This window comes from Pan paniscus, chromosome 8, assembly GCF_029289425.2.
Source record: "Pan paniscus chromosome 8, NHGRI_mPanPan1-v2.0_pri, whole genome shotgun sequence".
In the NCBI taxonomy this organism is placed as follows: domain Eukaryota; kingdom Metazoa; phylum Chordata; class Mammalia; order Primates; family Hominidae; genus Pan; species Pan paniscus.
In genome coordinates, this window is record NC_073257.2 from 143,902,291 (window position 1) to 143,923,205 (window position 20,915).

Consider the following 20,915-nt stretch of genomic DNA (forward strand, 5'->3'; position numbering starts at 1 on the left):
TGGTGGTGCATGCCTTTAATCCCACCACTCAGGAGGCTGAGGCAGGAGAATCACTTGAACCTTGGAGGTGGAGGTTGCAGTAAGCTGAGATTGTGCCACTGCACTCCAGCCTGGGCGACAGAGTGAGACTCTGTCTCAAAAAAAAAAAAAAAAAACAAATCTGTATGCAAAATATAAATGTGTGTGGGGATGACACATATGTACTCTAGCAAGTGAGGACCCCAACTGGGGATGGGATAGGAGACCATCTTTCTTTCCAGAGTGGCAACACAGTGCAGGGGGGTCCCCCCTGTCTTAGCAGTGACTTGCGGGTGTGCGAGGGGGGTCCCTGTCTTAGCAGTGACTTGCGGGTGTGCGAGGGGGGTCCCTGTCTTAGCAGTGACTTGTGGGTGTGCGAGGGGGTCACTCTCTTAGCAGTGACTTGCAGGTGTGCAGGGGGGTTCATCATCTTACCAGTGACTTGCAGGGGGTCCCTGTCTTAACAGTGACTTGCGGGTCTGCGGGGGGTTCACTGTCTTAGTGACTTGCGAGTGTGCGGGGGTTCACTTAGTGACTTGCGAGTGTGCGGGGGTTCACTGTCTTAGTGACTTCCGGGTGTGCGGGGGTTCACTGTCTTAGTGACTTGCGGGTGTGCGGGGGGTTCACTGTCTTAGTGACTTGCGGGTGTGCGGGGGGTTCACTGTCTTAGTGACTTGCGGGTGTGCAGGGGTTCACTGTCTTAGTGACTTGCGGGTGTGCGGGGGTTCACTGTCTTAGTGACTTGCGGGTGTGCGGGGGTTCACTGTCAGTGACTTGCGGGTGTGCGCGGGTTCACTTAGTGACTTGCGGGTGTGCGGGGGTTCACTGTCTTAGTGACTTGCGGGTGTGCGGGGTTTCACTGTCTTAGTGACTTGCGAGTGTGCGGGGGTTCACTGTCTTAGTGACTTGCGGGTGTGCGGGGTTTCACTGTCTTAGTGACTTGCGAGTGTGCGGGGGTTCACTGTCTTAGTGACTTGCGAGTGTGCGGGGGTTCACTGTCTTAGTGACTTGCGGGTGTGCGAGGGTTTCACTGTCTTAGTGACTTGCGGGTGTGCGGGGGTTCACTGTCAGTGACTTGCGGATGTGCGGGGTTTCACTCTTAGTGACTTGCGAGTGTGCGGGGGTTCACTGTCTTAGTGACTTGCGGGTGTGTGGGGTTTCACTGTCTTAGTGACTTGCGAGTGTGCGGGGGTTCACTGTCTTAGTGACTTGCGGGTGTGCGGGGGGTTCACTGTCTTAGTGACTTGCGGGTGTGCGGGGGTTCACTGTCTTAGCAGTGACTTGCGGGTGTGCGGGGGTTCACTGTCTTAGTGACTTGCGAGTGTGCGGGGGTTCACTGTCTTAGTGACTTGCGAGTGTGCGGGGGTTCACTGTCTTAGTGACTTGCGGGTGTGCGGGGGGTTCACTGTTAGTGACTTGCGGGTGTGCGGGGGTTCACTGTCTTAGTGACTTCCGGGTGTGCGGGGGTTCACTGTCTTAGTGACTTGTGGGTGTGCGGGGGGTTCACTGTCAGTGACTTGCGGGTGTGCGGGGGTTCACTTAGTGACTTGCGAGTGTGCGGGGGTTCACTGTCTTAGTGACTTGCGGGTGTGCGGGGGTTCACTGTCTTAGTGACTTGCGGGTGTGCGGGGTTTCACTGTCTTAGTGACTTGCGGGTGTGCGGGGGGTTCACTGTCAGTGACTTGCGGGTGTGCGGGGGTTCACTGTCTTAGTGACTTGCGGGTGTGCGGGGGTTCACTGTCTTAGTGACTTGCGGGTGTGCGGGGTTTCACTGTCTTAGTGACTTGCGGGTGTGCGGGGGTTCACTGTCTTAGTGACTTGCGAGTGTGCGGGGGTTCACTGTCTTAGTGACTTGCGGGTGTGCGAGGGTTTCACTGTCTTAGTGACTTGCGGGTGTGCGGGGTTTCACTGTCTTAGTGACTTGCGGGTGTGCGGGGGTTCACTGTCTTAGTGACTTGCGGGTGTGCGGGGTTTCACTGTCTTAGTGACTTGCGGGTGTGCGGGGTTTCACTGTCTTAGTGACTTGCGGGTGTGCGGGGGTTCACTGTCTTAGTGACTTGCGGGTGTGCGGGGGTTCACTGTCTTAGTGACTTGCGGGTGTGCGGGGGTTCACTGTCTTAGTGACTTGCGGGTGTGCGGGGGTTCACTGTCTTAGTGACTTGCGGGTGTGCGGGGGTTCACTGTCAGTGACTTGCGGGTGTGCGCGGGTTTCACTGTCTTAGTGACTTGCGGGTGTGCGGGGTTTCACTGTCTTAGTGACTTGCGAGTGTGCGGGGGTTCACTGTCTTAGTGACTTGCGGGTGTGCGAGGGTTTCACTGTCTTAGCAGTGACTTGCGGGTGTGCGAGGGTTTCACTGTCTTAGTGACTTGCGAGTGTGCGGGGGTTCACTGTCTTAGTGACTTGCGGATGTGCGGGGGTTCACTGTCTTAGTGACTTGCGGGTGTGCGGGGGGTTCACTGTCTTAGTGACTTGCGGGTGTGCGGGGGTTCACTGTCTTAGCAGTGACTTGCGGGTGTGCGAGGGTTTCACTGTCTTAGTGACTTGCGAGTGTGCGGGGGTTCACTGTCTTAGTGACTTGCGGATGTGCGGGGGTTCACTGTCTTAGTGACTTGCGGGTGTGCGGGGGTTCACTGTCTTAGTGACTTGCGGGTGTGCGGGGGTTCACTGTCTTAGTGACTTGCGAGTGTGCGGGGGTTCACTGTCTTAGTGACTTGCGAGTGTGCGGGGGTTCACTGTCTTAGTGACTTGCGGGTGTGCGGGGGTTCACTGTCTTAGTGACTTGCGGGTGTGCGGGGGTTCACTGTCTTAGCAGTGACTTGCGGGTGTGCGAGGGTTCACTGTCTTAGTGACTTGCGGATGTGCGGGGGTTCACTGTCTTAGTGACTTGCAGGTGTGCGGGGGGTTCACTGTCTTAGTGACTTGCGGGTGTGCGGGGGTTCACTGTCTTAGTGACTTGCGGGTGTGCGGGGGTTCACTGTCTTAGCAGTGACTTGCGGGTGTGCGGGGGTTCACTGTCTTAGCAGTGACTTGCGGGTGTGCGAGGGTTTCACTGTCTTAGTGACTTGCGAGTGTGCGGGGGTTCACTGTCTTAGTGACTTGCGGATGTGCGGGGGTTCACTGTCTTAGTGACTTGCGGGTGTGCGGGGGTTCACTGTCTTAGTGACTTGCGGGTGTGCGGGGGTTCACTGTCTTAGTGACTTGCGAGTGTGCGGGGGTTCACTGTCTTAGTGACTTGCGAGTGTGCGGGGGTTCACTGTCTTAGTGACTTGCGGGTGTGCGGGGGTTCACTGTCTTAGTGACTTGCGGGTGTGCGGGGGTTCACTGTCTTAGCAGTGACTTGCGGGTGTGCGAGGGTTCACTGTCTTAGTGACTTGCGGATGTGCGGGGGTTCACTGTCTTAGTGACTTGCAGGTGTGCGGGGGGTTCACTGTCTTAGTGACTTGCGGGTGTGCGGGGGTTCACTGTCTTAGTGACTTGCGGGTGTGCGGGGGTTCACTGTCTTAGTGACTTGCGAGTGTGCGGGGGTTCACTGTCTTAGTGACTTGCGAGTGTGCGGGGGTTCACTGTCTTAGTGACTTGCGGGTGTGCGGGGGTTCACTGTCTTAGTGACTTGCGGGTGTGCGGGGGTTCACTGTCTTAGCAGTGACTTGCGGGTGTGCGAGGGTTCACTGTCTTAGTGACTTGCGGATGTGCGGGGGTTCACTGTCTTAGTGACTTGCAGGTGTGCGGGGGGTTCACTGTCTTAGTGACTTGCGGGTGTGCGGGGGTTCACTGTCTTAGTGACTTGCGGGTGTGCGGGGGTTCACTGTCTTAGCAGTGACTTGCGGGTGTGCGGGGGTTCACTGTCTTAGCAGTGACTTGCGGGTGTGCGAGGGTTTCACTGTCTTAGTGACTTGCGAGTGTGCGGGGGTTCACTGTCTTAGTGACTTGCGGATGTGCGGGGGTTCACTGTCTTAGTGACTTGCGGGTGTGCGGGGGTTCACTGTCTTAGTGACTTGCGGGTGTGCGGGGGTTCACTGTCTTAGTGACTTGCGAGTGTGCGGGGGTTCACTGTCTTAGTGACTTGCGAGTGTGCGGGGGTTCACTGTCTTAGTGACTTGCGGGTGTGCGGGGGTTCACTGTCTTAGTGACTTGCGGGTGTGTGGGGGTTCACTGTCTTAGCAGTGACTTGCGGGTGTGCGAGGGTTCACTGTCTTAGTGACTTGCGGATGTGCGGGGGTTCACTGTCTTAGTGACTTGCAGGTGTGCGGGGGGTTCACTGTCTTAGTGACTTGCGGGTGTGCGGGGGTTCACTGTCTTAGTGACTTGCGGGTGTGCGGGGGTTCACTGTCTTAGCAGTGACTTGCGGGTGTGCGGGGGTTCACTGTCTTAGCAGTGACTTGCGGGTGTGCGAGGGTTTCACTGTCTTAGTGACTTGCGAGTATGCTGGGGTTCACTGTCTTAGTGACTTGCGGATGTGCGGGGGTTCACTGTCTTAGTGACTTGCGGGTGTGCGGGGGTTCACTGTCTTAGTGACTTGCGGGTGTGCGGGGGTTCACTGTCTTAGCAGTGACTTGCGGGTGTGCGGGGGTTCACTGTCTTAGCAGTGACTTGCGGGTGTGCGAGGGTTTCACTGTCTTAGTGACTTGCGAGTGTGCGGGGGGTTCACTGTCTTAGTGACTTGCGGGTGTGCGGGGGGTTCACTGTCTTAGTGACTTGCGGGTGTGCGGGGGTTCACTGTCTTAGTGACTTGCGGGTGTGCGGGGGTTCACTGTCTTAGCAGTGACTTACGGGTGTGCGAGGGTTTCACTGTCTTAGTGACTTGCGAGTGTGCGGGGGTTCACTGTCTTAGTGACTTGCGGATGTGCGGGGGTTCACTGTCTTAGTGACTTGCGGATGTGCGGGGGTTCACTGTCTTAGTGACTTGCGAGTGTGCGGGGGTTCACTGTCTTAGTGACTTGCGGATGTGCGGGGGTTCACTGTCTTAGTGACTTGCGGGTGTGCGAGGGTTTCACTGTCTTAGTGACTTGCGGGTGTGCGGGGGTTCACTGTCTTAGTGACTTGCGGGTGTGCGGGGGTTCACTGTCTTAGCAGTGACTTGCGGGTGTGCGGGGGTTCACTGTCTTAGTGACTTGCGGATGTGCGGGGGTTCACTGTCTTAGTGACTTGCGGGTGTGCGAGGGTTTCACTGTCTTAGTGACTTGCGGGTGTGCGGGGGTTCACTGTCTTAGTGACTTGCGGGTGTGCGGGGGTTCACTGTCTTAGCAGTGACTTGCGGGTGTGCGGGGGTTCACTGTCTTAGTGACTTGCGGATGTGCGGGGGTTCACTGTCTTAGTGACTTGCGGGTGTGCGGGGGTTCACTGTCTTAGTGACTTGCGGGTGTGCGGGGGTTCACTGTCTTAGCAGTGACTTGCGGGTGTGCGGGGGTTCATTGTCTTAGCAGTGACTTGCGGGTGTGCGAGGGTTTCACTGTCTTAGTGACTTGCGAGTGTGCGGGGGTTCACTGTCTTAGTGACTTGCGGGTGTGCGGGGGGTTCACTGTCTTAGTGACTTGCGGGTGTGCGGGGGTTTCACTGTCTTAGTGACTTGCGGGTGTGCGGGGGTTCACTGTCTTAGCAGTGACTTGCGGGTGTGCGAGGGTTTCACTGTCTTAGTGACTTGCGGGTGTGCGGGGGTTCACTGTCTTAGCAGTGACTTGCGGGTGTGCGAGGGTTTCACTGTCTTAGTGACTTGCGAGTATGCGGGAGTTCACTGTCTTAGTGACTTGCGAGTGTGCGGGGGGTTCACTGTCTTAGTGACTTGCGGATGTGCGGGGGTTCACTGTCTTAGTGACTTGCGGGTGTGCGGGGGTTTCACTGTCTTAGTGACTTGCGGGTGTGCGGGGGTTCACTGTCTTAGCAGTGACTTGCGGGTGTGCGAGGGTTTCACTGTCTTAGTGACTTGCGGGTGTGCGGGGGTTCACTGTCTTAGCAGTGACTTGCGGGTGTGCGAGGGTTTCACTGTCTTAGTGACTTGCGAGTGTGCGGGAGTTCACTGTCTTAGTGACTTGCGAGTGTGCGGGGGGTTCACTGTCTTAGTGACTTGCGGGTGTGCGGGGGGTTCACTGTCTTAGTGACTTGCGGGTGTGCGGGGGTTCACTGTCTTAGTGACTTGCGAGTGTGCGGGGGGTTCACTGTCTTAGTGACTTGCGGGTGTGCGGGGGTTCACTGTCTTAGTGACTTGCGAGTGTGCGGGAGTTCACTGTCTTAGTGACTTGCGAGTGTGCGGGGGGTTCACTGTCTTAGTGACTTGCGGGTGTGCGGGGGTTCACTGTCTTAGCAGTGACTTGCGGGTGTGCGAGGGTTTCACTGTCTTAGTGACTTGCGGGTGTGCGGGGGTTCACTGTCTTAGTGACTTGCGGGTGTGCGAGGGTTCACTGTCTTAGTGACTTGCGGTTGTGCGGGGGGTTCACTGTCTTAGTGACTTGCGGGTGTGCGGGGGTTCACTGTCTTAGTGACTTGCGAGTGTGCGGGGGGTTCACTGTCTTAGTGACTTGCGGGTGTGCGGGGGTTCACTGTCTTAGTGACTTGCGAGTGTGCGGGAGTTCACTGTCTTAGTGACTTGCGAGTGTGCGGGGGGTTCACTGTCTTAGTGACTTGCGGGTGTGCGGGGGGTTCACTGTCTTAGTGACTTGCGGGTGTGCGGGGGGTTCACTGTCTTAGTGACTTGCGGGTGTGCGGGGGTTCACTGTCTTAGTGACTTGCGAGTGTGCGGGAGTTCACTGTCTTAGTGACTTGCGAGTGTGCGGGGGGTTCACTGTCTTAGTGACTTGCGGGTGTGCGGGGGTTCACTGTCTTAGTGACTTGCGGGTGTGCGGGGGGTTCACTGTCTTAGTGACTTGCGAGTGTGCGGGGGTTCACTGTCTTAGTGACTTGCGGGTGTGCGAGGGTTCACTGTCTTAGTGACTTGCGGGTGTGCGGGGGGTTCACTGTCTTAGTGACTTGCGGGTGTGCGGGGGTTCACTGTCTTAGTGACTTGCGGGTGTGCGGGGGTTCACTGTCTTAGTGACTTGCGAGTGTGCGGGGGGTTCACTGTCTTAGTGACTTGCGGGTGTGCGGGGGGTTCACTGTCTTAGTGACTTGCGGGTGTGCGGGGGGTTCACTGTCTTAGTGACTTGCGGGTGTGCGGGGGTTCACTGTCTTAGTGACTTGCGAGTGTGCGGGGGGTTCACTGTCTTAGTGACTTGCGGGTGTGCGGGGGGTTCACTGTCTTAGTGACTTGCGGGTGTGCGGGGGTTCACTGTCTTAGTGACTTGCGAGTGTGCGGGGGGTTCACTGTCTTAGTGACTTGCGGGTGTGCGGGGGGTTCACTGTCTTAGTGACTTGCGGGTGTGCGGGGGTTCACTGTCTTAGTGACTTGCGAGTGTGCGGGGGGTTCACTGTCTTAGTGACTTGCGGGTGTGCGGGGGTTCACTGTCTTAGTGACTTGCGAGTGTGCGGGAGTTCACTGTCTTAGTGACTTGCGAGTGTGCGGGGGGTTCACTGTCTTAGTGACTTGCGGGTGTGCGGGGGTTCACTGTCTTAGCAGTGACTTGCGGGTGTGCGAGGGTTTCACTGTCTTAGTGACTTGCGGGTGTGCGGGGGTTCACTGTCTTAGTGACTTGCGGGTGTGCGAGGGTTCACTGTCTTAGTGACTTGCGGGTGTGCGGGGGGTTCACTGTCTTAGTGACTTGCGGGTGTGCGGGGGTTCACTGTCTTAGTGACTTGCGAGTGTGCGGGGGGTTCACTGTCTTAGTGACTTGCGGGTGTGCGGGGGTTCACTGTCTTAGTGACTTGCGAGTGTGCGGGGGTTCACTGTCTTAGTGACTTGCGAGTGTGCGGGGGGTTCACTGTCTTAGTGACTTGCGGGTGTGCGGGGGGTTCACTGTCTTAGTGACTTGCGGGTGTGCGGGGGGTTCACTGTCTTAGTGACTTGCGGGTGTGCGGGGGTTCACTGTCTTAGTGACTTGCGAGTGTGCGGGAGTTCACTGTCTTAGTGACTTGCGAGTGTGCGGGGGGTTCACTGTCTTAGTGACTTGCGGGTGTGCGGGGGTTCACTGTCTTAGTGACTTGCGGGTGTGCGGGGGGTTCACTGTCTTAGTGACTTGCGAGTGTGCGGGGGTTCACTGTCTTAGTGACTTGCGGGTGTGCGAGGGTTCACTGTCTTAGTGACTTGCGGGTGTGCGGGGGGTTCACTGTCTTAGTGACTTGCGAGTGTGCGGGGGTTCACTGTCTTAGTGACTTGCGGGTGTGCGAGGGTTCACTGTCTTAGTGACTTGCGGGTGTGCGGGGGGTTCACTGTCTTAGTGACTTGCGGGTGTGCGGGGGTTCACTGTCTTAGTGACTTGCGGGTGTGCGGGGGTTCACTGTCTTAGTGACTTGCGGGTGTGCGGGGGGTTCACTGTCTTAGTGACTTGCGGGTGTGCGGGGGGTTCACTGTCTTAGTGACTTGCAGGTGTGCGGGGGGTTCACTGTCTTAGTGACTTGCGGGTGTGCGGGGGTTCACTGTCTTAGTGACTTGCGGGTGTGCGGGGGGTTCACTGTCTTAGTGACTTGTGGGTGTGCGGGGGGTTCACTGTCTTAGTGACTTGCGGGTGTGCGGGGGTTCACTGTCTTAGTGACTTGCGAGTGTGCGGGAGTTCACTGTCTTAGTGACTTGCGAGTGTGCGGGGGGTTCACTGTCTTAGTGACTTGCGGGTGTGCGGGGGGTTCACTGTCTTAGTGACTTGCGGGTGTGCGGGGGGTTCACTGTCTTAGTGACTTGCGGGTGTGCGGGGGTTCACTGTCTTAGTGACTTGCGGGTGTGCGGGAGTTCACTGTCTTAGTGACTTGCGAGTGTGCGGGGGGTTCACTGTCTTAGTGACTTGCGGGTGTGCGGGGGTTCACTGTCTTAGCAGTGACTTGCGGGTGTGCGAGGGTTTCACTGTCTTAGTGACTTGCGGGTGTGCGGGGGTTCACTGTCTTAGTGACTTGCGGGTGTGCGGGGGTTCACTGTCTTAGTGACTTGCGGGTACATGGATAGTCACTGTATTTTTTATTCCTCTTGATATATTTCAAATATTGCAAAATACCCTTTGATTACATATCCCCAGAACATCTAAAAGGGTTCCCAGTAACATTTGCTCTCACAAACACGCCCGTCTTCCTACCTGGAAACTTCTGTTGAGGGATGCGATGAAGGGGAGTGAGGCGTTTCAGTGCTGCCTCAGCCCAATCCTGATTCTCCGTGTGGCAGCGCCTTCTTGTGTTCTAGGTCGCCCCACAGAACCAGTTATGCGCTTACGCCTGTGTCTGTGTCTGTGCTGTTCCCTTCCTGGGCCAGCACCGGGCTGCTGGGCAGCGCCCTTGTTTGCAGTGTGGAAACGCCCACTCTGGGGCTGGCACTATCTGTCGAGAATTTAAAAGTGATCATAAATCTGTATGAAAGCTGATGTGCTTTTCGTTATTACCATGCACCAGCAATTCCAGTCAATGTCGGCCATACATCTTCTGTCATCTGTGTTCTGAATAATGGTTACTGTTGAGTTTTAATAACATAAATGTAAGCTTCAGATTCACACATTCTTATTACTTACCCTTTCGTAAACATTGTGTTCTATGTGGAAACTAATTTGGGGAACTCCCAGTCAATGGCCCTCACGTGCCAACTTGGCTGCATACCCCTGTTCCAAGACCACGTGCACAGCTTGGCATTGCTGGAGGGCGCTGGGCACACCTTGTGTCTCCCGCCTCTGTGGCGCTGTGGGCTCCTGGATGGAAGCAGGAGATGGGAAATAAACATGGATCGCTGAATGCAGTTTCTCTTCTCTGAGTTCGTCTTTTTTTTTTTTTTTTTTTTTTCCCCTGCTTTGAAGTTTTAGACAAGGTCAGTCAGACACTAGATATTTGCCAGCAGCCAGGGTCAGTGCTGGGCCATGGAAGGGAAGCGGCCCACTTCTTTCTCATGGCACCTTGAAGACGCGCCAGCGTGAAAGGCCTCTCACCGCGCATGACCATGGGGGCAGGACGTGAGGGCGCGGGTTAGTGTCAAAATAGGAAGAGGAGGCGAGCTTCAAGGACGGCTGGAGAAGCCAGAAGGGCATTGTTTGAACACATCTTTCATCAGAAACTGGACTCATGAAGCCATGGGTCAAATCATGGCAGCGTTTGCATCATTCAGCTATTTTTCTGTCATTTTTGTAGAAAATGTAAGATTGCAGAGGTTTTTACCAATATTATGAAGTTATATCATGAGGATGTGTGCGGTAGTAGAATTTTTCGACAGCAGAGACATTTGAAAGCCATTACAGTTGATCTTGAAGAAACAAAAGCATGGACGGTATTGTATTGTCTGGAATGTGTGTGAAATGCAGTTGTTCTAAAATTCTGCCACACTTTGCCCAGTGGATTTTTACTATTTCTATCCGTTGCCTCATTTGAAAGAAACTTTTTGAAATTAATATAGAAAAGCAGTTTAACTCCAAAGAAACATTGACAGATATGACTAGTAACTGTTGAACATGATAAGGATTATGTTCAGGTCATTATGGATCGTTGACAAATTGCAGAACATAAGGCTTAAAAATAAACTGTGCTGTTATTCATGAGTGAGATAAATAGGTGGGGTTGTTTCAAAAAATACACTAATGTTGAAAGTGTGACTCCATTATTTTGTTTCTCCTGTGACATGGATTCTTACTGACATGATTCTAGATAAAGCTCGGTACCCATTTTCACTGCATTTCTCTTCTGCCCATTGTGATTGTTCATTCCTGATTTCTGAAAGCAACTGGGTTGTGGGGGAGGGTGGCGTGCGCTGTGCACCCCGGGGGTGGGGTCTGAGTCCTTGCTGCCGCTCCCCCCACTGAGGAGTGCTGCTGTCTGCTCTTGTTTTCAACAGCGCCATCATGACCGGGTCCTACAACAACTTTTTCAGGATGTTTGATAGAGACACGCGGAGGGATGTGACCCTGGAGGCCTCGAGAGAGAGCAGCAAACCGCGCGCCAGCCTCAAACCCCGGAAGGTGTGTACGGGGGGTAAGCGGAGGAAAGACGAGATCAGTGTGGACAGTCTGGACTTCAACAAGAAGATCCTGCACACAGCCTGGCACCCCGTGGACAATGTCATTGCCGTGGCTGCCACCAATAACTTGTACATATTCCAGGACAAAATCAACTAGAGACGCGAACGTGAGGACCAAGTCTTGTCTTGCATAGTTAAGCCGGACATTTTTCTGTCAGAGAAAAGGCATCATTGTCCGCTCCATTAAGAACAGTGACGCACCTGCTCCTTCCCTTCACAGACACAGGAGAAAGCCGCCTCTGCTTGAGGCCCGGTGTGGTTCCGCCTCGGCGAGGCGCGAGACAGGCGCTGCTGCTCACGTGGAGACGCTCTCGAAGCAGAGTTGGCGGACACTGCTCCCAAAAGGTCATTACTCAGAATAAATGTATTTATTTCAGTCCGAGCCTTCCTTTCCAATTTATAGACCAAAAAATTAACATCCAAGAGAAAAGTTATTGTCAGATACCGCTCTTTCTCCAACTTTCCCTCTTTCTCTGCCATCACACTTGGGCCTTCACTGCAGCGTGGTGTGGCCACCGTCCGTGTCCTCTCGGCCTTCCTCCGAGTCCAGGTGGACTCCGTGGATGTGTGGTTGTGGCCCGAGCAGGCTCAGGCGGCCCCACTCACCCACAGCATCCGCCGCCACCCCTTCGGGTGTGAGCGCTCAATAAAAACAACACACTATAAAGTGTTTTTAAATCCAAACAGAAGTATTGTCTTTTTATTTAATTTAATTGCATAGAATGAAGTTATGCAGGGTTCTTCTTTGGAACTAACTGTTTGAGAAATGTGTGTCCTTCTTTGGCAGCGTGGGGGTATGTGTGCAGCATTTCTGTCCCCAAGCTGCTGCCCGCTGTGTTTCTGTAGAAGTAGCCCATCGGATACACCAGGTAAGGTCTGGGAAAAGCCAGAACCGAGGCCACCTCTGAGAAAGAAAATTGCAAGGAAGAACCAAAATTGCTGCCATCCAGTAAGCCTGGTTTAAAGTAGCCTCAAATTCACTACAGTTGAAGAAATATGTGCTTTCTTTCTAAGGCTTTTGAAAAAGCACTTTGGGGAAAGTATACTTTTTAAACATTGCTAAAATTACATGCATGCTAAATTTCATCCTGCATTTCAAGCCAGCAAAATTAAGCAATTTTAATTACACGATGCCACCAGTACCTTGGTTTATTTTCAAAGTAGGATCTTTGATACCAGAAATCAAGATTTTCCAAGACAAATAATACAGAGCTGTACCAATGCTGAGTGACCAGAGCTTGCTTCCGTGGGATTTAACACACGCCCACTACGTGTCCCCGAGAGGAGTGGGGAGTCGGACTCCCGTGCCCCTGTGGAGATGGAGGTGTGTGCTGATCCCCCGTCCGCCTGTGGAGATGAAGGTGTGTGTTGATTCCTCCTGCTGCTGTGGAGATGGAGGCGTGTGCTGATCCCCCGTCCGCCTGGGAGATGAAGGTGTGTGTTGATTCCTCCTGCTGCTGTGGAGATGGAGGTGTGTGCTGATCCCCCGTCACCCTGTCTAGATGAAGGTATGTGCTGATTGCCTGTGCCCCTGTGGAGAAGGAGGTGTGTGCTGATCCCCTGTGCCCTGTGGAGATGAAGGCGTGTGCTGCTCCCTCATGCCCCTGTGGAGATGGAGGTGTGTGCTGATCCCCCATCCCATCCCCCTGTCTAGATGAAAGTGTGTGCTGATCCCCCGGCCCCTTTGGAGATGAAGGTGTGTGCTGATCCCCCATCTCCCTGTGGAGATGAAGGTGTGTGCTGATCCCCCATCTCCCTGTGGAGATGAAGGTGTGTGCTGATCCCCTGTCCCCCTGTGGAGATGAAGGTGTGTGCTGATCCCCCATCTTCCTGTGGAGATAGAGGCGTGTGCTGATCCCCTGTCCCGCTGTGGAGATGAAGGTGTGTGCTGATCCCCCATCTCCCTGTGGAGATGAAGGGGTGTGCTGATCCCCTGTCCCCCTGTGGAGATGAAGGTGTGTGCTGATCCCCCATCTCCCTGTGGAGATGAAGGGGTGTGCTGATCCCCCGCGCCCCTGTGGAGATGGAGGCGTGTGCTGATCCCCTGTCCCGCTGTGGAGATGAAGGTGTGTGCCGATCCCCCATCCCCCTGTGGGGATGAAGGTGTGTGCTGATCCCCCATCCCCCTGTGGAGATGAAGGGGTATGCTTATCCCCTGTCCCCCTGTGGAGATGAAGGTGTGTGCCGATTCCCCATCCCCCTGTGGGGATGAAGGCGTGTGCTGATCTCTCATCCCCCTGTGGAGATGGAGGTGTGTGCTGATCCCCATCCCCCTGTGGGGATGAAGGTGTGTGCTGATCCCCCGTCCTCCTGTGGAGATGAAGGCGTGTGCTGATCCCCCATCCCCCTGTGGAGATGAAGGCGTGTGCTGATCCGCCATCCCACTGTGGAGATGAAGGCGTGTGCTGATCTGCCATCCCCCTGTGGAGATGAAGGTGTGTGCTGATCCCCATCCCCCTGTGGAGATGGAGGCGTGTGCTGATCCCCCATCCCCCTGTGGAGATGAAGGTGTGTGCTGATCCCCATCCCCCTGTGGAGATGAAGGCGTGTGCTGATCCCCCATCCCCCTGTGGAGATGAAGGCGTGTGCTGATCCCCCATCCCCCTGTGGAGATGAAGGCGTGTGCTGATCCCCCATCCCCCTGTGGAGATGAAGGCGTGTGCTGATCCCCCATCCCCCTGTGGGGATGAAGGCGTCTGCTGATCCCCCATCCCCCTGTGGAGATGAAGGTGTGTGCTGGTCCCCCATCCCCCTGTGGAGATGAAGGTGTGTGCTGATCCCCCATCCCCCTGTGGAGATGAAGGTGTGTGCTGATCCCCCGTCCTCCTGTGGAGATGAAGGCGTGTGCTGGTCCCCCATCCCCCTGTGGAGATGAAGGTGTGTGCTGATCCCCCATCCCCCTGTGGAGATGAAGGCGTGTGCTGATCCCCCATCCCCCTGTGGAGATGAAGGTGTGTGCTGGTTACTAATCCACATGGGCAAGAACAGGATGTCCGTCATTACCCTGAATCAATGCTAACACAGTGCCACTTGAGTTCACATTAAGTTAGAAATTGAGAATCTAAAGGTATCTTTATTTTAACTAAAAAATAATTTATATACTGTATATTGATTGTGACACAATTTACAAAGTCTGAGGTGTGGAACAGAGTTATTTAAGCATTAGTCAACCCTGGTCCTTAAGACAGTTCTAGTAAAATGGGATTGTATATATTTGTTCAACTATTTTGACCAAAAAGTTCAATAAATTTTAAATGTTTAACTGGATTTTCACTGCGTATTTGGACACCCTTTTCCATCTTTCCTCTAGAATGTATTTCCCACTAAATAGCCCACCTCCTCCACCTCCAGGGCAGAGCAGAAGGTGCAGCCCAGGCGGGTCCCGTGTGTAGAGGCTCCACATGGCACTGCTGCTCCCGTGGAACTGCCACTGCCTTGAGGTCTGCGGCACACGTTCCCTGGAGGTGTCCTCACCTAGCTCTGGGGCGCCTGCGGGGGAAGCCACCTGGCCAGCAGTCCTGTCCGTTTCTGTGGATTCTCCCCAGTGCAGTCTTGATGTTCTGAGAGGCGCTGGCGATTGCACGCACCTATGTCCGCAAAAAGCAGGATCCATTCACTTTAGAGAAAGAAGTGCCCTCAACAGGTGCGGAGAAGACTTCTCTTTCCTGCTTAAAGTAGAACAGTGTCATCAGCTTCTGAAGGTTAATGCTGAGCACAGTTTTCATTGATGAGGATTCTGGGCCCGTGGTTCAGGTGGAGGTTTGCTGCTCTCTGGGCTGATGACCCGGATTCCATGAACACACTTTCTTCGTAAGTGGATTTAACATGCCTTTTTTGAAAGAAAAATGGAGCTCCTGTGAACCAGTTTATGATGCCCTCGTGGACAGACTCAGTCTGATTTTGGAGGCCACACGACTGGCAGGTGTGGCTGGAGACTGCAGCATGTGCGTGTCTGTCTGTCCTGTGTGGAGCCAAATCATCACCATCAGTGCCAGAAGCCTCCCAAAGCCCAGTGCCATGGGATTGGTGTGTGTCCTGCTCCCGGCCGGAAGAAGCTGGCTCTGGATCCGCCTGGCCCGGCTGCTCTGCATCACCCCTTTGCTTGCTTGGGAGGAAGAGTGGGTCTGGGGCTGCGGAGGCTCTCCGGGTGGCCTTAAGCTTGCTTTTCTCCTAAACCTGTGCTGTGCGTCCTTGGCCAGCGGCTTTGGCATCAGCCAGGGAGTCGGGGAGTGAGGTCAGAGCCAGCAGGAGTCCGGGCTGTGTGGGGTAGCAGAGGTCGCATCTTCCCAGAGCTGCAGGCAAAGGGACAGGATGGGCTTGCTGTATGAGGGCGTGGCTCTGCTCGCCCTGGGCTGGGCCAGGGGTGCTGAGTGGGGCTGGAGCCGCATCTTCTGTGGCGAGCTGTCCTGTCGTTGCTGTGCTGGGATCGCCAAGGGAGAGGGACGGAAGCTGTCCGTGAGCTGGTGAGACAGCAAGCCAGGAATCCAGCCACAGGTGGGGAGACAATGCAGCTCAAACTGGTGGAGCTGCAAGGGCCCACAGACCACCTTCAGACGCTGCCCGCGGCCAACGCTTCCCCAACCCCTGGGAGAGGCCTGGGCCTGGGGGCCTGGCGGGCCCCGCGCTCTTCCCTTGGGTCCCGTCCTCCGAGGGGGCTGCCTGCCGAAGCCAAGTTTAGCAGTCCCCGACAGTGGGCTTCCCTGCACAGGTGGTGTGCAGGGGTGGGTGGAGTGTAGACCAGATGTGAGTAAGGGCAGCACCCCCAGCCCCACAGGGCTGTCACAGCTCAGGCCCTGCAGAGCTGTGGGGTTTGGCTGGTGTGGGTGGCAACCCCTCCTGAGTGCCTGCTGCAGGCGGGCGCTGGGCCAGGGCTTTCCCTACAGCCACCCTGGCCATGGGTCACAGACACACACACCACAGCACCCGGCTGGGCACTGGGGTGATACTGGGCTTGGCTTTGAGCTCCGTGCCTCTGTGCCCCATACGCCCCTCAGATCTCTGGTGACAGTGCGGGGCTGCCTACAGGACACCCAGGGCTCCTTGATCTTTTAGGAACTGCGGCACCCCCGAAGCTGTGAGAGGTGCAGAGGCGCTGCCGTCCTGGGCCGGGCCTCACCTTCCGCCTTGTGTGCTCTGGCGCCAGCACCCAGTCCCAAGAGCACGGCGGCTGCGACTTGCCTCTGGCCAGGGCAGGTGGTGGTGTCATACCCAGGACGGGAACCCACACTTGATGTCCTCCAGGGTTTTTTTTTTTACATTATCTTAAGGACTGACAGACTCCCACCCCATCTGCTCCCATCTGTCCCTAATTTCATGCGCCTCCGCCTGAGTTCCTGCACGCATTTCCTGAATAAACACACCCCTGTGCCAGTCAGAACCCGCGGGGGTTTTGGAAGTGAGAGCCCAGCAAGGCAGCTGGCCAGGGGGCGGCACTGCCCTCCGGGGAGCACCGGTGCCCAGGACTCTGCTTCTGAGGCTGGCCTGTACGATGATTTTGTATAAATATCTCCAATCAGAACCTTTTTAGTGTATTTCTTAATATAACAGAAACTGGTGTCTTAAAATACAAGACTAGCTGCCCGGTGATGACACCAAATCGAGCAGCGGGGCTCGCAGTGGCCAGGATCCCCGACAGTGGAATGCTGAGGTTAGAACTGAAACCGCGTTTCGTGAAGTCATCATCACGCACGGGAAACAGGTTTGGGGTGAGGGGCGGTCCCGTCCTAAGAAAGCTCTCCAGCTGCATGCGGTCACCTTCACTCACTCACCAGATGCAGATTGCAAAGAGGCGAAACCTGTGATTTCTTTAATAATCACAGTCTCCATCTGGTGAGTGGTTAAAGTCACGTTCCATTTTCATTTTCCTTTTGGTGGCTGGGAAATGCTTCTGATAGTAATAGTTTTCGATTCTGCAACTCCCATTGTCTTAGGCTCTGTAGCTCTCCATTTTCTTCTTATCCTTGGGACGTGTCTTGGACGTTTCTAACAGGCTGTGTTCCTGGACCTGAAACTCAGCTGGAGACTGGGTCCCTTGCAGATTTGCAGGGACCGTCCATCGCTGGTGTGTAGATGCAAAAACAAAACACTGGCACCACCCAGTCAGAACTGGCAGGGGCTGCCTGCACTGGGCACCAACCCCGCAGATGGCCAGGCCCAGACCACGTGACTGCCTGCTGGGCTCCACCCCCAACCGCAGCCCAGCCAAGGCAGAGAGGTGGCTGCACTTCCACCGATCAGAGGTCCAGATAGAGCCCCGTCTGCTTGGAGGGGTCGACTACGTGACCGAGTTTCATAATCAGTGGTACTTTCCATTTATTAATATTATACCTTTGAAGATGACTGTGTGACCTTAGACAATTCACTTGCTTGCCTTGGAGTTGTTAGAAAATTATCTTTGGGGCTAGGCATGGTGGCTCACGCCTGTAATCCCAGCACTTTGGGAAGCTGAGGTGGGCGGATCACGAGGTCAGGAGTTCAAGACCAGCCTGGCCATCATAGTGAAACCCCGTCTCTACTAAAAATACAAAAAATTTAGCCAGACGTGGTGGTGGACGCTTGTAATCCCGGCTACTTGGGAGGCTGAGGCAGGACAATCACTTGAACCCAGGAGGCGGAGGTTGCAGTGAGCCGAGATTGTGTCGCTGTACTCCAGCCTAGGCGACAGAGTGAGACTCCATCTCAAAAAAAGGTTGGGATGTCTTTTTAAGTGTGTCTGTTCCAGGAGGATGGGAAACGCTAATTTATGATTCCAAGAACTTTCAGGGGAAATTTGTTATCCAAACCTAAATATCTGAACACAGTGTAACCCTGGTTCTTACTAGAAGTGTTTTTTCTTAAAGAAGCTGTGAACTGGTCATACGTACAGCATTCACAAGTCCCCAGAGGAGGGTGACAAAGTCTTGCCCTTGCCTCTGGCCCCCTGGATCATTTTGGATACTTGTTTCTTGGGGGGTTACTTCCAGTTTTTATACAAACACAAATAAGATTCACTCCTGTTTCCCGTTTCTACACATCGGGTAGCATCCTGTGCATGCCGCGGGGCGCCTGGCTGTCCTCACTGCGCGCGTCTGGGCGGGCTGTCCACACCGTCCGTGGAGCCTCACTGGCTGCTGCACGGTGGCATTGCCACACGTCGGACGCGGCTTCTGACGCCACAGGGCTGTGCGCTGAGGCTCTGCCTTTCTAACAAGCCCCCAGGCAGCGCGCTGACACCCCTAGTCCAGGGACCACACTTTTTTTTTCTTTTTTAGTAAAAAGGTATCTTCTATTTATTTTCCTTCTTAGCATTGTACTTTGAATAATTTTGAACAGGTTTTGGAAATCCTGCAGCCTTCACCCAGCCCCCTAAGAATGGTGTGTCCTGCAGCCTCATGGGGACTCACACCGTGCAGGGCTAGTGGCCTCACCTGCACCTGCCTTGGCACCTGCCTGGCTGTCTCACAAGTGTCGGTTTTTCCTGTCCAGGGCCCTCCCAAAGGGCCCACGTTGTATTTCGTTGTCTCCCTGCCTTCCAGTCTCTGCTGCAGTCTTTCAGGACCCGAGCACTTGGGAAGTGTGGGCAGGTATTTTGTAGACTCCCCCTCAATTTTGGTTTGCCTGATATTTTCTCGTGATTAAACTGCAATTATGCATTCTGGCAAGAACACGGAAGAGATCTGGCCTCCTCTGCATCAAATCAGGATGTAGGTGGTGTCTACCAGGTCTCTTCACTGTAGAGTTACTGTTTTCCTTGGTGTAATGAGTATCTTGCGGGGACACAATAAGAATATCCTCTCAAGAACCCACTAACTTTAGTTTCCGTCGACGAATCAGCAGTTATTGGTATTTGCCTAATGGTGACTTCGTGTTTTTTGTTTTGTTTTTGAGACAAATAACCGTCACCACCACCGGGACCCAGGGCTGGCCGTGCACACGGCTGTTGGAGGATCATTGCTTCCAGGCCCTTTTGTTGAGTGGCACTTGGAAAGACACACTCCCCCACGCACAGCTCCGGCTCAAACCGCGACTCACTGCTAACCCAAACCCAGCAAGCCCACGGCTTCGTGCTAGCCTTCCTTGTGACTGTCCAGCAGTGGGAAATCAGGCTGTCATTGCGTGTAACATCACGCAGTGTTAATATGCCTGTGGTTTCAGGATTGCCAGCCCATGGAAAGCAAATTCACTAGCAAGAGTGTACTAGGTTCTTTTTTTTTTTTTTTTTTTTTTGTCACTTGAACCTTGCAGTATCCACCCCGAATGGTGTTCTCTGGTCCTTTCGCTCACCAGCCCACCCCTTCAGTGTGGCTTTATTATTTATAGCAGTGAGGTTCCCTTACTGTAGGTATTCCATTTGGGATTCCCCCCAAAACAGTTATTCATTGAATTTGGCAGCATCTGAAGCATTTAGTGTGGTTCTAAGTCTGGTACACAAAAAGCTGCACTCCTTCCACCCTCTTCCGTTTTCCGTCTCCACCTCTTTCCACCCCGGGGTAACCAATCTCATTTAATTCTGCCTTATTCACCCTAATTTTTTTGCACAAATGAGCAGTTATGTGTTTTTCTTACTTTTTTCACATAAAGTATACTATATATATATTTAAATAATGCTGTATTTTGTCCTCCCATTTGCAGTTTGGACGGGGCTCAGCAGGTTCAGTTCATCTGTGCTCCAGACTGTCAGCGAGGCCATCTCTCCTGGCACTGGAGGATCCACAGAGGGGGCCACATGGCTGGCAGGGGTGCTAGCTGCTGGATCCTATCTGACCAGGCCTCTCTACTGAGCAATGTGGCTTCTTCCCAGCACGGAGGCTGGGCGCCAAGAGCATGCACCCGCAGAGACAGGAAGTGGCGGCTGCCAGTTTCTTAAGGCTGGGTGGGCCCAGAAAGTGGTGCTGCACCACTGGCATCACTCCCTCCTTATCCTGTTGGCCAGTCCAGAGCTGAAGGGGCACAGACCCCCATCACTCATTAAGGGCTGTCAAAAAAACTAGGGGCCTTTTTTTTTGAGACAGAGTCTCGCTCTGTCGCCCAGGCTGGAGTGCAGTGGCACGATTTTGGCTCACTGCAACCTCCACCTCCCGGGTTCAAGCAATTCTGCCTCAGCCTCCCAAGTAGCTGGGACTACAGGTACGCCACCACACCCAGCTAATTTTCTTGTATTTTAGTAGAGACGGGGTTTCACCGTGTTAGCCAGGCTGGTCGCGAACTCCTGAGCCCAGGCAATCCACCCGCCCCAGCCTCCCAAAGTGCTGGGATTACAGACGTGAGCCACAGCGCCTGGCCGAGGGCTGTCTTCAGACTGCTACAGGTTTCCTGTTTCAAGGAGCTGCTTCCAAATGTTCTTTCCTTTCTGCTAGGGAGACATCTATTTTTGCACTGTGTTTTACTTCACATACCCTGGAAACCCTTCTCATCGCGAGCTCTTCCCCTTGGTGCATGAGTGGCAAAGCGCCGGCCCTGCAGGGCAGCACTGTCGTTCTCTAGAGTCTCTATGCGTGGGCACCTCGGTTGCTTCATATATTTTAATACAATCATGTTATAATAAATACTGCGTATTTAGTTATATCCTTGTGCATGTGCATGTAGAAGTTTCTACGTAGAAGTTTCTAGGTCTGTCTCCAGAGTGAATTCCTAGAAGTGGTTTGTGCGTCCAAAGCATAGATGCATGGCTGGAGTTTTTTGAGGTGTTGCCGACTCCTCTCTCTTGCAGCCATGTGCATTCCTTCTAAGCAACGTGTCGGCGTCACGTTCCACACCCTAAGCAGATGTGTATGGGCAAATGTCCGCATCAGAGTAAATATTAGGTAAATAGTGGCCAAGTGTTCAATGTTTTTATATCAAAATCACTTAGATAATGTT

General features: G+C 54.1%; 1 protein-coding gene across 4 annotated transcripts in view; it reads left to right on the forward strand.

Annotated features, from left to right (window-relative positions):
* PPP2R2D (protein phosphatase 2 regulatory subunit Bdelta) overlaps positions 1-14,345 on the forward strand; it is a 62,669-nt gene extending 48,324 nt beyond the window's left edge. For all 4 annotated transcript variants that reach the window (XM_034931731.3, XM_063607598.1, XM_063607597.1 and 1 more), the window contains one exon: positions 10,896-14,345. In XM_034931731.3, the coding sequence (XP_034787622.1) occupies positions 10,896-11,175 (280 nt within the window). In that variant the 3' untranslated portion in view covers positions 11,176-14,345. The remainder of the gene's footprint in view (positions 1-10,895) is intronic.
* Positions 14,346-20,915: the final 6,570 nt, after the last annotated feature.